At 41.6% G+C, this 16,054-nt stretch overlaps 2 protein-coding genes across 2 annotated transcripts; both read left to right on the top strand.

Moving 5' to 3' along the window:
* The first annotated feature begins 64 nt into the window (after nt 1–64).
* On the top strand, nt 65–5,784 carry fancg (FA complementation group G). Its single transcript, XM_034594704.1, has 14 exons — nt 65–290; nt 1,026–1,110; nt 1,215–1,340; nt 1,425–1,597; nt 1,717–1,873; nt 2,293–2,423; nt 2,508–2,654; nt 2,812–2,972; nt 3,095–3,161; nt 3,319–3,635; nt 3,714–3,754; nt 3,837–4,010; nt 4,628–4,742; nt 5,521–5,784. The coding sequence occupies exons 1-14, from the start codon at nt 216–218 to the stop codon at nt 5,612–5,614; spliced, it is 1,863 nt and encodes a 620-aa protein (XP_034450595.1). The 5' UTR covers nt 65–215; the 3' UTR covers nt 5,615–5,784.
* Nucleotides 5,785–6,317: 533 nt separating this feature from the next.
* Nucleotides 6,318–15,308, top strand: vcp (valosin containing protein). Its single transcript, XM_034594676.1, has 17 exons — nt 6,318–6,511; nt 8,107–8,218; nt 9,227–9,399; nt 9,499–9,641; nt 9,763–9,893; nt 9,979–10,110; nt 10,312–10,414; nt 10,904–11,037; nt 11,277–11,412; nt 12,227–12,339; nt 12,648–12,812; nt 12,918–13,040; nt 13,137–13,349; nt 13,450–13,758; nt 14,032–14,187; nt 14,277–14,431; nt 15,089–15,308. Exons 1-17 carry the CDS (start codon nt 6,495–6,497, stop codon nt 15,192–15,194), a joined length of 2,421 nt encoding a protein of 806 aa, XP_034450567.1. The 5' UTR covers nt 6,318–6,494; the 3' UTR covers nt 15,195–15,308.
* The last annotated feature ends 746 nt before the right edge of the window (nt 15,309–16,054 follow it).

Here is a 16,054-nt window from a genome sequence, read left to right as displayed (position 1 = left end):
GGCCTCTGTCACAGCGCCACCTGGTGGTTGGTCGACAGGCCGCCCGTGTCAGTTCCCCGTGTGTACACAGGGGGCAGCACAGCCTCGCCGAGCCACCTGTGAGCTTTTACTTCCGGTGTTAGCTCCGCCTCCTCCCCTGACACCAACGAGGGAAAGTTCGAACTAAAGAACAACAACAACCATTTTTTTCTTTTTTGATAAACAGCGATGTAAACATGCATCAGCCAAACTGGTTATTAACAACATGGCTCCAGGAAAACAACGAGCTGGTAAACAAGTGGAAGGAACGAGTAAGACACAAGTTTAACGTCTGTTCAGTAACACTGCGAATACTGTATTAATACTGCGAATACTGTAATAATACTGCGAATACTGTAGTGATACTGTGATTTATTCATCTGCTTACACTGGAGAATAGATCAGGACAGTAAAAATGATAATTATGTGAACCTAAGTAACGTTAAATCCATTCCTGTACTATCTAGTAACTTACTACAGTATTTTATTTTATTGTACATAAACAGAATGATGTATTTTATTTATTCTTTTGTTTTAGTTAAACGATCAATAATTTTGTTTAATCAGCAGTGTGGAAGAAGTATTAATACATTTTAATGTAGCTTACATTAGCAACACCACACTACTGTACTCAAAGTAGTATTTTACTAAAAGTACACAAGTATGGACAGAAAAATGTACGTCAAACGTAAAAAGTAATTATGTATTAGTAGTAAGTAAAGTTGTCATTGAGTAGAATCATTCATATTATATTATAGCATAGCATATTGTATTATATTATATATACAGATGCAATAACGTGTAAGAAGGATTTCTTGGTTGTAGCTGGTGAAGAATGAGCTGATTTTCATAAACATTTTTGAGAAGTAACTAATAACTACATCTAGTCAAGGTATCTCTTGTTACTTCTTAACCTGACTTAGTTATAGTCCTTGAGGAAATGTGTTTGGTCAGTTTCCACATTACATACTCATGATTTCAGTTTGATCTTACTTTGGTCATTTCAGCAGCAGGAAGGAGGCAGTTTGAGCCGAGATCAGAACCGGACCACATGTTCCTCTGAGTTCCACAAACTTTTAAGGAAAATCCAAGGTGCTTCATAATCGTTATAATACAAATGAGTGATTTGTGACAGTGGGGAGTTCAGCTCTTACTTTTATTCATCCGCTAATCTCCTTCTTCCTTCTTGCCTGCAGGTGTTCCTCCTCTTGCAGACCACACTCGCCTGGAGCTGTCAGTGGTGTACAACACCTGTTTATTCTCTACTGCTCAGTCTCAGTTCCGAGAAGCTGAGCTGCTCCTCACACACGCTCTGCAGAGAGGTAGGCCTGTGCTGTGAAACTAATGCCTCTCAGTTTCATGTCATGATAAAGGATTCCTTAGCTCTGATTTCTTGTTTGGTGCAGCTCTACAGATGACAGGAGATGACCCTGTCACTTCAGACCTTCCTGCGTTTTGGAGAACGGTTCTCAAATTGGTTAGAAACAAAGCTTTGAATTCCTGTGTGCTGCACCTTCTCTGTCTGCAGTGGGTAATATGGTTGGCCACCTGTCAACTGAAAACTATACAGGAGTTTGAGGTAAGATCCTGTTTTTATATTGTGTTTCCACCTTACTTGTTTGATGTTGATATGAACATGCGCAGACACAATCTATTATCTACTGTGTTAAACTACTATCTTATCTTCCTGTGATGCAGGAGGAGCTGTCCTCTCTGGTTCAGACACTATGTACTGGACATGGGGATGACAAGTGGAGTGAGGGGAAAAAGGAAAAGTCCACTGATGTTCCACGATTGGTGACAGACCCAAGACGGCTTGTTGAATTATTGCAGATCTGCACTTTTATTGCCCAAGGTCTGGAGCATTCATTATTTTTGAATAAAGCATATTGAAATATCAGATACAGTCATTTTCTGACCACACTAAAATAATAGACATGTAAACATAGAGTTAATGAGTTAAAAACATAGAGTTAATGTTTTGGTTTCTGCTCCGTGTTTTCTGTGTTTATCTTGGTATAATTTCTACTCTTTATTTGCCCAAATGCAACCAAAGGTTTGTAGGAGCAAATAAACTTGGTCATTGTACAGAAAATGTATGATCTGTATCCAAACTGCTGTGTTGTGTTTGAATGATGATTGTGAGAAATTAGTAAATTGTGGATGCAGGCACCCAGATACAGTACTTGCCAGTAACTCAATGGTTTCTTAACACTGAATTACATCTTCTGAATTTAATCTTGTGTTTTGTTGTGCTCTGTATGTTTCATTAAGGAGCTGAAAGTCTGAGTGAGGGCCAGAGTTCAGAAGCGTTGTCTGGTCTGCAGAAAGCCTCTTCCCTGTCGGCCCCCAGAACTCTAGTAGCATACGTACACTTCCTCTCAGGCTCCTGCCTCGCCCACATGGTACGTTCAAACTACTATTTCTATCAGAGTAATAGCGTGCATCATGCGTGGGCCCAAACAGTGTGTGTTTGTTTTTTTCTCCAGAGCTGCCCTCAGATGGCACTGCAGTGTTACAGGAAGGCGCTGGAAACTGACTCATGTTGTGTGTGTGCTCTGTACCAGAGCATGCTCATCTACAGACAGCTGGGCAACACACAGGCTGAATTACAAGCTCTGCGCTTGCTGCACTCAGTGAGTAACACACATGTATTACATATACATGGGTACATACGAGTGGGTAAGAAAAAATTATTCTCAACATTTGTCTTGTAGATATAGATAAGAAATTGCATTGCCTGACACATATTCACATGTATATTGAAGCATATCAACCTCTCTTGTCCCACAGACTCTGATGTTGCCCTCTGCCACAGTGCCTGCTCTGGCCGGTACCCAACTCCTCTCCCCGTCCTTACTGCTCTGCAGCCAATCACTGAGCAGCCTGCTCTCAGTTCCCTCTGCCTTCTCCGTCCTTCACAGTCTGGCACTGACGTGTGTGCTCCATGAGAGGTGAGAAGACCAGCATGCAGCTGGAAGTCTCTGTCTCTTACTTTTTGTGGACACTATTCAAAACTGGACAGACTCGTAGAGCGCACAGTGGCTGTTGATGGGTGTGGTTGCTGTTTCTGCAGAGTGTCAGAGGGTGTGGAGTATTATCTGGACCTGCTGGCTGCTCTTCACTCGGTAGATCAACATGGAGTAAGAGAAAAAACACTGACAGACATGCAAGATAATGAAACATTAACTTCTGAATAGATTTATGTGCAAGCTCAATTGTTAGAAGCCGTAATGTATTTTCCTTGGGGAAGAATTCAGATTTGAGCTAACATCTGTTTGCGGTATGTCTCTTTTTTAGGTCTCTGCTGAAGGTCCTCCTCTCCCCAGGTTGCCTGAGCTTTACCTGGAGGGAGGTGCTGCCTTGCTCATGGCCCGGCGGTCTGCAGATTGCATGGCGCTTTGCAATGAAGTCATCAACACGACACTGGACCTGCTGCCAGAGAGGCTGGTGTTGGAGGATCCAGAGGAGACGAGTAAGGCTGAGACCAGGGGTGTGAGTGCGGAGGGTGAGGATAAGATGGCGATGTTGCTCTGGGCTGGGGCTGCCTACCTCTTGCAGGGTCACTGCCACACTCACCTAAAGGACTGGAAACAAGCTGTGACTCACTACACGAGGTCTCTGGATTTTTTCAGTCATAAAATGATCATATTAGTAAACCAACACACACTGTAACATTGTATTCTGCATTTCAGGTGTATCAACCTGCTGGTGAAGGTCCGCTTTAAGAAGAAAGGTTAGTACTTCTCTGACTTTATTGAGGATCTTGAGAGAAATTGACCCCTTATGCATCTTATTCTGTTGATGGTCAATTCCAGGTTTCCAACCACAGATCCCCAGTGCAGACATGGTTGACAAGCAGGGGACAGATCTGTGTATTCTCCAAAGGCTGAAGGGGCTTTCCCTTGCTGGTAGGGGTATCAGCTTCACGCAGACAGACAGACTGAGAGAGGCACTGAGGGACCTCCTGCTCAGCCTGCAGGCATTCCCAGGTACAGTATATGTAACACAGCTGTATATTGATGCAGAGCTTGAAGCTATTTTAGACAAAGGATTTTAGAAGAGTAAAGGTCAGTCATACACAAACATTGTAGGCATATGCATAACGGTTACCACCTAAATGAAACAACCCAATTTTGTCCTATATGTTCCATTAGTTTTGTTGTTGGTAATTTCAAGTTAAGATAAACAATTTCCCCTGTTCAAAATCATTCAGCATATTGTGAGTCTTTTTTGTTGAGTATATTGATTATGAAAATATTGAGTAAGGTATTCACATCAAATTAGAAATTAAATAAATGTCTGTTGATTTGAGCAGTGGTTGCACAGAAAAACTGTCCGAAAGCGATGCTCATGTTCTTCAATTTGTCTCTTTTCTTTAATAAAGAGCTGCTGGTTACAAATGTGTAAAACAAATCTATGATCTTCACTTCTACTTATGCATTCAAGTTTTTAGACTTATCTCCTACATTTGTCCTCATGTATGAGCTAAGAACCGCTGGTATTGACATGAATGCCCCACCAGGACTGTAGTGGGTCTGTGTTGGGTTTGTGTGGTTTGTCCATTGTAAGACCACATCATCATGCTATGCTGTATGTGCTGTCTCAGAGTGTGTGGGTGCAGGCCTGTGGTGCGGTGAAGTGCTGTGGAGGCTTGGCCGAAGACAGGAGGCAGCAGCTTGTTGGGAAAAGACCTGGAGCTTCGCCACACAATCATCAGTGGAGTAAGACTGTCATTCAAAATTCAATGTCTTCGTTAATTTTGTGGTTTATGTTGTGTGGTGTGTGATATGCAAAGTGTACGCTTAAGCCCTGTTCAGAAAAAGGCATCTCGGGGGACCCGGCTACTTTTGTGCATCACTAAATGCATTTGTGACCTAATACCTCACTGTGGGGTGGTAGGTTTTAATTGTACAGACCACACAGGTGGTCAGGAAATCATGTGACCATGCATCTGTCGAGTGAGTGGAACACAGACGCTTCCCCAATCACACTAAAGCATTGTGTAACTGACCTAGTCTGCATAAAACATTTCTGTTAAAATTACAGAAAAAACAATGAAGTGTTTAATATTGCATAATGTTGTTTACATTCATTGTTGTTAGTATGAGGTAGATCAGATGGATGTGGTCTCACACGGAGAAATGCAGAATCTGTAGTGGTTTGCCACATTCCACTGCATAGATTGATAAAATACCTACAGCATATATAATGAGGAACACTTATAGTGACTTCAACTGCAGGTTTTCACCTTGGGCTGTCCACCAAAAAGGGACTGCAATCATTTTCTCTAGCTAGTTTCTTTAAAGTAACCATGTGTTCATTTGTATTTTTCTCCTCAGCAGAGGACACAGTTCCAAACAGAAGAACTCATTTGAAATGTATTTTGACACCACGAATAAGAAATAAATTCAAGCTAATTTTGTTTGTTGTTTCTTTAAGTAGAGCACATTGTTCTGATGTTACTCTCCTCTAACTCTCTGCTTGCCCTTTGCACTACAGGGGTCTTCCGTTGTACCTGTGGGAAACCCAGACTGGCCCTTTGTTGGACTCCACAGAGCTGCGGTGCAGAATACAGACGCTTGGTCCTACCTAGTCAATGCGGAGAGGGACACATGACGAACGCACCTATCGCTTACTGAACAGGATCAACTTTCTCTGGCCTGTGAACTGAAACCAATGCCCACAACAAACATGCATCTACAAGGACAGTGGAAGAAAGTGTATTGTGAAGACTTTAAGGGTGAAAGGGTGATGGAGACCAAGGAAAAAAACAATGATGATAAGATAAGATAACTAGACATATTGTAAAGTAGGTTGGTTATTGAAGAATAGACTGTATTAAAAAAATATAAAAATGATTTATTAGAAGAAAAAGTGTATGCTGGGCACGCAATAGTAAGCTTGACTGTTATAAATAATATACGTTATAAATATATGTGTATATAGATTATACAGATTATAGTATATATAATAAAAGATAGACACCATAAACTGTGTTTCTGCTCTTTTTATGCATTCCTCTCATCAATAAAACTCTATGGTTAATTTACACAGGTCCACACACAGGCAATTTGTTCATCTCAAGATTAGAGTTGACTAATTCCATGTTTTCACGTTTCTTCAGTATCAACGCGGTAAACGCCAATTGGGTGGCTCCAGTTATGTGACGGACCAATAGCAGAAAAGTTGATGAAACTTGTAACACCCCCGCTCGTTTGTAATTGGCTGTAGCAGCTCAATATTCCCGGTGACGACAGACAGCACGTCTTTTAATGGGTTTGATGACGTTGTCGGACAGCCTCCAGCCAATCAGAGCGCGGGACGCATGCAGTCCACGGTATAACTGTAAGGAAAAGCACGGAAACGGCTGCTCTCTTTCGTGTGAAATCACGGAGAACGTTGAGAATCGAGAACCGGTGAAGCCTCACAAACATTTAGACTTTATTTATTAATAGTATTCCAGGTGGACGACCATGGCCTCGGGAGGGGAGTAAGTACAAATATACACCCGTTTGGATTAGATACGTTTTTCTGAGTCAATATCCCTTAAGTGGCTAGCGTCATACGTTAGTCTGTTAACGGTAGCTCGATTGCTAATACGTTACCGAGTTAGCTAGCCGGGGAGCTAATGGGGTCAGCCACTCCAGCCTCCGCACTTCGTCCATTTAATGAATTCGCTAATACTGCAGACTCACTGACCCCTGGTTTGAATCCCGATGGATTGTTGACAGTTGTTTAAACTGTTGTCGACGGTCGGTTAACGGTGTTTATTTAGCCAGCTGGGTGACAGCGACTTGACAAAGCGCAGTCATTGCTGTCGTGTTCGAATGCTAACGCTAGCTTAGCAACGCTGTCAAGGCCGAAGCCATCCACCGTCACACCGACAAGTTGGCCTATCCGCCGGCTAATGGCTCGTGTTGGAGCTGGATGTTACATCTGACGGAATAAATACACGTTTTCAGCACATGCCACAAACTTAGACGACAGACTAACGGATGAACACGCTCGTCATTATGATGGCTAACTCCATACCGAGCTGTCTAAGGCTACAGTGCACCGAAGCTAGCATGCTAGCGGGGCTGGCTGTTCATTTTAAATGATCGAGAATTTACCTGTGCTCCATCTCGATGTTAGCTAAACAGTCGTGAAATAAACACATCAAATTAATGTGTAATCGACGGTCACGTTGGCAGTACATCTGTGTATTATTATTATTACGGTAGAAATGGAGCGTTTGTCATTCTAATGGACAGCCTAGCTAGCTAACAAAGTTTTTTTCTAATTCTTTTGCTGTGTCATCTGGGCTCGCTTGCTCGCAAGTCTGTTAGCTTACGGGCTACCGTTAGCATGCTATCATCATGAAAGAGAAACTACCAAACGGGTCGAGGAGTTTTCTAGAAACTCAAGGTTAGATACTCGTAGGCTTTTTGAATGAAGGCATCGTTGATGATGCCTCTTATGTAACGTTCAGTCAATGTAATTAGCAAATTATGTAAAGGACGCGTATTGACTTTAGGACACCAAGACACACGGCTGATTGTTGTTAATAATGTAAAACCATAATTAAATAATGCTTTCTACCATATCGATCATTTATTTAACTCATTACTTAAAAAGGCTTTATAATAAATGGTTATATAATATAATTAAAGTACAGTTACAATACAGAAGAAATACATTTACACAGCAGAACAAAACACAAACTATACTTTTAGCATGTAGCAAAAATACAGTACAGCCAAACAATGGTATTAGTTCGCACAATAGAGTACAAACTGTGCCTGACCTCTTTTGAAGCTGTTGTCTCAGCCTGTTGTGTGATGTCACCAATTATTTTATTTATTTAACTTATGACACCATGACAGCTGTCCTGGTGTTCAACAACAGGATGTTCAGTCTTCCCAAGAAATAAAACCTGGTCCATTATGGGTGTATTTAGTGAGGTTATCAAACCTAACGTCCATTTACTTATGAACATGTTAGGAGTGAAGGGTTATCTGTCTTCCATTAAACAATTTCCCCCCCTCTGATGCAAAGCTGGTTGTATGAAATGTCTTAAGTCTTTATCCTTGTCTCATTATGTAGATCCAAAAATGATGATCTAGCCACTGCGATTCTGAAACAGAAGAGCAGACCCAACAGACTGATTGTTGATGAATCCATCAATGAAGACAACAGTGTGGTCTCTCTCTCTCAGGTAAACAGAATGTTTTATCCATGGCTGAAAGGATCAGCAATGTTTGGACACTTGGCTGTGCGATATGACCAAAATCTAATTTCATATCATGTGTAAATTGGTAAAATAACATCTTTCAATGGCTTAATTTGGGGTTTATATTGAGCACTCCACTTGACATGATTCTTGTGTAGCTGGTACAAGAAGTTAATGGTGTTTGACGCTGTTATGGGAAACAATATGTGGCAACATTTTCAGTATAGCTTTCTGGTCAGTTTTCATACTCAAACTGCATCCATGTGACAGAGGTGGCCCCTCTTTTTGCTACTAGCTCCATGTTTTGTCATGGTTTGCTTGGTCCTCCACCTGATTAGATGTAACCCATTCTATTTTGTTTGTTTGTGTTGCCCTCATGCAAATATCCAGCCTGCGTCTGGCGTGTGGAAGAACACTAAACTAAAATTACAATGAAAGTAAGGCCATGACGAGTGATAGCTTTTTTATTTTCATATTGCATTGTATATTGTACAGCCCTATTTTTTTTAAATCATGATATTTTTTAAGGTACGCAACTGCAGATATACCCCTGATATCTGCTAACATCAACTGGTGGTAGGCATTAATTAGTGCAGTAGAACATACAAGGGATATTCCTCATCTTGTCCTTTTGTTTTAAAATTGCATAGAGGTAATGATCTACTGAGCGGGCCACATGGCTTTCATAGTACTGCCATACAAGCCACTAACCTGTCAGATTTACCTTTAGCCCCAGTGTACCTTCAAGTTTGGCCTGTATCGTTGATTACAAGGCCAAAACAACAACTCAGTGATGCTAAGGTGCACAACTGAAGTTATATCCCTAACATCCGCCGGGGGTCTTTAACACTTGCTAACATCCACTGGTAGTTGGTAACTTAATTCGTTTAGACCTTTAAACATACAAGGGATATTCATCATCTTGTCCTGTATTCTAAAATCTTAAATGCTTTAACAGTGAGATTGTAATTGCTTTCTATAATGTGTCTTAAGACCAAGATGGATGAGCTGCAGCTCTTCCGGGGAGACACAGTGCTGATGAAGGGAAAGAAGAGGAGGGAGACTGTGTGCATCGTGCTCTCTGATGACACCTGTTCTGATGAAAAGGTTCGGATGAACCGAGTGGTCCGCAACAATCTGAGGGTCCGTCTGGGTGATGTCATTAGGTGGGGAAAAGCACACACTTGTCTTAAGTTCTCTCCAAAGTCCTTTTTAAAACTGAAGTGGTGCTAAGTCTCTCCCTTTTTTTTTTTTTTTTGCCTCAGCATTCAGCCATGTCCCGATGTGAAGTACGGAAAGAGGATCCATGTCCTCCCAATCGATGACACAGTAGAAGGAATTACTGGCAACCTGTTTGAGGTTTACCTGAAGCCATACTTCTTGGAGGCTTACAGGCCAATCCGCAAAGGTGAATACAAATTTCTGTTGTCAGGACAAAGGTCTTTATTTGCCTGGATGATTAAATCTGTATGTTACCATGTGGCTCTCTTTGTGGAAAAATAAACAGTGTTGTCTTTTACCATGTGAAGGTGATATTTTCCTGGTCAGAGGTGGCATGCGTGCTGTGGAGTTCAAGGTGGTGGAGACCGATCCCTCCCCATACTGCATTGTTGCTCCTGATACAGTCATCCATTGTGAGGGAGAACCAATCAGGAGAGAGGTGGGTAGCAGGAACAGTGCACCAGGCAACATTAACCAAAAATAAACCTCCGTGAAATTTATACATCATGTGTTGAATTATGCAGGATGAGGAAGAGTCCCTGAATGAGGTGGGCTATGATGACATTGGAGGCGTGAGGAAGCAGTTAGCTCAGATCAAAGAGATGGTGGAGCTGCCTCTTAGACACCCTGCACTGTTCAAGGCCATTGGAGTCAAGGTACGGCACCTTTCTATTGCATGAAGTAATAAATTAAGGGTTTGGCCTTCTGTTTGGAATTTTACAAGGAGCTACTGTAAATTAAAAATGAAAATAATGTCAAGTTTTGTCTCATACAAAATGTGTATAATTTTACATTGAGCTCTGATTAAATGTATTTCTTTAATAAAAAATAAATAAAATGTGTTCTCCCCCTTTCAGCCCCCACGTGGAATCCTGCTGTACGGACCCCCTGGAACTGGAAAGACCTTGATTGCCAGAGCTGTGGCCAATGAAACTGGAGCTTTCTTCTTCTTGATTAATGGTGTGAATTTCCCTATATATTATCTTCTATACACATTTATGCCCAGTCAGGGACATTGAATGATAATGTTGTTTGTCCTTGACAGCATCGGCTTGTGGTTGCTGTTAGTCGTGTTTCTGATTGGTCAAAATATATATATTGTCGTCTTATCAATGGTTGCTTGGATGTTCTATGAGGAAAATTTTTTTACACCATCTCTTCATAAAGTTTTCATGAAGCGTTATGGAGTGCAGCTCACTTTTAGTTCTATTGTCAAATGGAAGATGTATATTTCTCGCCATGAGTAAGATTTACCAGTTAGAAAATTGTTTGTATGGCTGTACTTTATTGCGCGAGTAGTTTTGCCATGTGTGTATTGTATGCATTCCGAAAACCTGTCTACCTATTACTAGTTTAAAGATAGTATAGTGGTTTATCTTGATATTAGTTGAATCTAGTGTATTCCATGAGGTTTCCTGTGAAATCTAAATGTTTTGATCTCCATTGTAGGTCCTGAGATCATGAGCAAGCTGGCAGGAGAGAGCGAGAGTAACCTGAGAAAGGCCTTCGAGGAAGCGGAGAAGAATGCCCCTGCCATCATCTTTATCGATGAGCTTGATGCAATTGCTCCCAAGAGAGAGAAGGTGAGCGGGAAGAGGAAAACTAAATGGATAGCTGAATATAACTATACAATGTCTATTTTAGTGTAATAAATAAAAATAGTAGTGTATTTATCTTGAATTTATTTTAATGGTTGGTCACTTTGAACAGTAAATGAACTTGTTTCATTGCCATCCTCATCACCAGACAAAGGACTGAAATTCTGTCAGTCACTAATGCTTGGATAGAGTTGTAATGTGAATGTATGTTGTGTTATTCGTAGACTCATGGAGAGGTGGAGAGGCGCATTGTCTCTCAGCTGCTGACTCTTATGGACGGCCTGAAACAGAGAGCTCATGTCATTGTCATGGCTGCCACCAACAGACCCAACAGCATCGACCCAGCTCTGAGGAGATTTGGTAAGTTGTTTTTAAGTATCTACTCTGTGACATAGTATCAGAGATCAAGATGAGATGCATCCACTGATCAGTGACCGTTTCAACCATTACAACACATTTTAGAAGAAAATGTATGGCACATGTCTCATTTTTGTTTTAGCATCATTCCTGCAGGTTATGTTCAATAAAGAATTGTAAGATTAGTCTTTGTTAGACTTTTAGATGTTTATATTTTATTTGTCCTTGCATTCCATAGCTGCCCAGTGTACCCATAGTCATCAGCAGACCTGAGACTAAACTAATGTTGATGTGTTAAATTGTTGAATATCCCCACTTTAGAACAGTCTTTTTTTTATTTTTATTTTGGTGAGGGTTTCCTCAGTAGGAAAATGTGTTTGTCTCTAACAAAGTGAAATGTAATTTTAAACCAACATTACTTCACTGGTCTTGTGACACCCAAGAAGAAATGTCACTGGTCTGCTTGCGTGTTGCACTAATTCATGTTGTCATGTCACTGCTTAAAACTGCTGGCTGCTGTTTATTTAGTTGACTCTGCAGTTCACCAGTTGGTCACTTTCCCTCAACACTGCAGCTACACAGTTTTAAATGCTTATGATTGGATCTTTCTGATGGCTTTGACAAAGGATCAGCAATGGATTTTGTTAGAGTATCAATGGCTGATAGATACTTTGAAGTGTAGCTGTTAATTTTAGAAACGCGTCACCACCACTTGAGATGTTTCTCTTGTTGCCGGACTATTAGACAGGAGGCAACACATTCCTGCAGATGGTGCTTTCAAAGTCTGTGTTTGAAACCCCCCCCCCTCTGTGTCCAGGTCGTTTCGATAGGGAAGTGGACATTGGCATCCCTGACGCCACTGGCAGATTGGAGATTCTTCAGATCCACACCAAGAACATGAAGCTGTCTGATGACGTTGACTTGGAACAGGTCTGTACACACTTCTTTTCTGGCAGTCACATGACTCCTCACCACAAACTGCTTCTTTGAATCAGAGGTGGGGTCATGTTGTTGTTTGTCTATCACTTCCAAATGAAATGACAATGAAAATTACATGTAATACTATTTTATGTAATCTAAAATTCTGTATTTGCACATGACACATATGTAAGTTACCTGCAGTTAAGCGACATAAATATATGTACCAGTATAATACGTTTCATATGTTAGGGTTACAGGGTTATATGCATTGACTATGTATGTTGTTAAGAGATATTGGGTTCTCTGTTGTAATATAGGTCGCCAATGAGACTCATGGACATGTTGGTGCAGATCTGGCTGCCCTCTGCTCTGAGGCTGCCCTGCAGGCCATCAGGAAGAAGATGGACCTGATTGACCTTGAGGATGAGACCATTGACGCTGAGGTCATGAACTCGCTTGCCGTCACCATGGATGACTTCAAGGTAAGACTTGTAATACGGTATTTGCTATGGGGTGATGGCAGGATGGTGCCACAGTGTATAAAGATATTCTGAGTTACCACTGACTCACTCAACCCTGTTCTGCAGTGGGCCCTGAGCCAGAGCAACCCATCAGCCCTGAGGGAGACAGTTGTTGAGGTGCCCAACATCACCTGGGAGGATATCGGCGGTCTGGAGGATGTCAAGAGGGAGCTGCAGGAGTTGGTGCAGGTATGAAGAGAGTTCATGTCTAAAACTTATCACAAAATGTCTAAATTAAGATTGTGTCATTTAGTATTTTTTTTATCCCCTTCCTGTGAAATTCAGTACCCAGTGGAGCACCCGGACAAGTTCCTCAAGTTTGGCATGACCCCATCCAAGGGTGTGCTGTTCTATGGTCCCCCTGGTTGTGGTAAGACTCTTCTGGCCAAAGCCATCGCAAATGAGTGCCAGGCAAATTTCATCTCCATCAAAGGGCCTGAACTGCTCACCATGTGGTTTGGAGAGTCTGAGGCCAACGTCAGAGAGATCTTTGACAAGGTAAGAGTTTAGGCTGTTACACAATCTTTCTGTTTATAGCCAATTTGACTAGACAATACATGTTTTAAGACTATGTTGCGTGTCCGTGTCATGTCTCCAGGCTCGTCAAGCAGCCCCATGCGTTCTGTTCTTTGATGAGCTGGACTCCATAGCCAAGGCTCGTGGTGGCAACGTGGGAGACGGTGGTGGAGCAGCCGACCGCGTCATCAACCAGATCCTGACCGAGATGGATGGAATGTCCAGCAAGAAGAACGTCTTCATCATTGGAGCCACAAACAGACCAGACATCATTGACCCCGCCATCCTGAGACCTGGCCGTCTGGATCAGCTCATCTACATCCCACTGCCTGACGAGAAGAGCAGGATGAGCATCCTGAAGGCCAACCTCCGCAAGAGTCCCATCAGCAAGGTGAAGCATTAGTCACCATATGGTTTCTTTGGTACCATGATTTGTGTTGAAATGTTTACTTTAAAGTCAGCTGTCTAATACTCCCCATATTTATTATCCAGTTGGATTTTAACATCAAGTTGGTTTTGAACTCCTCCTCGAGACATTCAGTTAAAAAAAGAAATTCATAACTGTCATGTAGACAAAGTCACAATGTTTATTTTCTGATAAATAAGAACAGAATGAAAACCGATCAGTCCGAACTTGTTCCTTACCTTTCTTTTTGTTTGACAGGATGTGGATTTGGACTTCCTTGCCAAGATGACCAACGGTTTCTCTGGAGCTGATCTTACAGAGATCTGCCAGAGGGCGTGTAAGCTCGCCATTAGAGAGTGCATCGAGAATGAGATCCGCCGAGAGAGGGAGAGGCAGACCAACCCATCAGCTATGGTTCGAACTTTTTCCCTTGTTGATGACGATCTGCACACTACTGCTCCACTTCTGGTGTCTTTCATAATCCTTAAACTTTCTATTCACAGGAGGTGGAAGAGGACGACCCTGTGCCAGAGATCAGGAAGGACCACTTTGAGGAGGCTATGCGATTTGCCCGTCGCTCCGTCAGTGACAATGACATCCGCAAATATGAGATGTTTGCTCAGACACTGCAGCAGAGCCGTGGCTTTGGCAGCTTCAGGTACTTTTTCTAAAAGTTTAAGTGTCAGTAATTGTGTCTAAGCTTGAGTAAAATGAGACCATGTAAATAAGAACGGTTTATGCTTGATGGGATATGATTGATGCCCATACTGCAGCAGAGTGAAATAAGAAAGGTCAATTTCAGACAAATCTTTAAGAGATTTTGGAAATCTGCTGTAGAGCTGGGTGACTTGTCCCAAAATTATATTGATAAATATTTTCACATCAGTCAATGTTATTAAATATCACATTATTTTTAATTTAAAGATCATTCTTTTCTTGTGGGTGAAGGTTGTGGGTTTAAAAACACTTTGAAAAACTGACAATTTCATACAAATCTGAGGTTGATTAATAATATGTTATACCTCCACTGCATTTGAACAATTTAAAAGCATATCAATATACCCTGTGTATTGAATTTGTTTTATTGGTATTGATGAAAATCATATTGTTATAATTATTGATTTTCTCTTGTTGCCCAGCCTTAATCTGCTGTTTGAAAATGTTTTTAAACAGCTTTATTATGTCAGTTTTAGCATTGACCACAGAAAACTCCAAACATCCAAGAAAGAAATCAGTCTGAAATATTGGGAGCTGTTGTATCACAGGATAATCTCCATGTTTAAAATAGATGAATGACTTTTCATTTGTCTTTCAGATTTCCCTCCAGTACTGCAGGCGGCACCGGTCCAGCCCATGGCACCGGAGGAACTGGCAGTGGTCCAGTGTTCAATGAAGACAACGACGATGACCTTTACGGATAAATGTACCGGGATCACACCTGTACAAATTCTCACCAGATTCCACATTTTTAGGACTTTGTGCTTCTTTCATGTGTTCCATTTTCTTTTTTGTATGATTTCCCTCAGAGAAAGCATGTAACTGCTTGGTTTGCCCTGGCTTTGTTGTTGGTGGGGGTAAGGGGATGTTGAAAATGGAAGGTGAGTGAGTGACTGCACTTTTTTTGTTCTGTGGGGTGGGAGGAGGGGATTCGGGGGGGGGGGGGGGGGGGGGGGGGGGGGGGGGGGGGGGGGGGGGGGTTATTGAGTGGCCTCATTCTCAGTATATCACAACCAACATGAATGGCTTTAGTGATGGGATTCTATGCTCGACCATAAAAGAAAAGAAAAAACATATTGCTAATGACTTCCTCTTTTTTTAAATAAACAGTAGCATTTAATGTATTACAAAATTTGTCAAGGTTATGTTGTTCAAAATAAAATCTCACGAAATGGAGGGCGTTATCAATGTCTGCTTTTGAATTTCTTTATTGACACAGAGTTGACGTACATTTCTTCTTTGATTTGTTCGATCGACAGTTGGGACGGAGATTCCATGTAAAAGAAAGTAAAGTAGTTAGGTTGGAAACACACGATTCCTCAGGGCGTTGTGATCTTTGTGGTATGATAGGCCATAGGATCAGACCATGTTGATTGCATTAATACAGGACCTGACCATGTAAAAATCTTTAAAATATGTTAAGATGCCAAGTTGTCAGTTTAGTTAGAAGTGTATTGAGGAGTTTACACTCAGTGAAACATGCTGGCACCATTATTATCAAGCATAGAGGTAGTTCTGTCACTGGCCACACAGGGGCGCTCTGGCAGAGTAAGAAAATGTAATG

The sequence above is a fragment of the Hippoglossus hippoglossus genome, chromosome 9, assembly GCF_009819705.1.
Source record: "Hippoglossus hippoglossus isolate fHipHip1 chromosome 9, fHipHip1.pri, whole genome shotgun sequence".
NCBI classification, from domain to species: domain Eukaryota; kingdom Metazoa; phylum Chordata; class Actinopteri; order Pleuronectiformes; family Pleuronectidae; genus Hippoglossus; species Hippoglossus hippoglossus.
This window is presented reverse-complemented; position numbering and strand designations above follow the sequence as displayed.

What these genes read in the sequence shown, in the direction of transcription:
- vcp (XM_034594676.1), top strand. An exon ending in TTACAGGCCAATCCGCAAAG is followed by an intron (nt 9,642 to 9,762) that starts GTGAATACAAAT and finishes TACCATGTGAAG; the next exon opens with GTGATATTTTCCTGGTCAGA. An exon ending in TTGCTCCCAAGAGAGAGAAG is followed by an intron (nt 11,038 to 11,276) that starts GTGAGCGGGAAG and finishes TGTTATTCGTAG; the next exon opens with ACTCATGGAGAGGTGGAGAG.
- fancg (XM_034594704.1), top strand. Translation starts at nt 216, where the DNA reads ATGCATCAGCCAAACTGGTTATTAACAACATGGCTCCAGGAAAACAAC. An exon ending in TAAACAAGTGGAAGGAACGA is followed by an intron (nt 291 to 1,025) that starts GTAAGACACAAG and finishes TGGTCATTTCAG; the next exon opens with CAGCAGGAAGGAGGCAGTTT. An exon ending in AAACTATACAGGAGTTTGAG is followed by an intron (nt 1,598 to 1,716) that starts GTAAGATCCTGT and finishes CCTGTGATGCAG; the next exon opens with GAGGAGCTGTCCTCTCTGGT.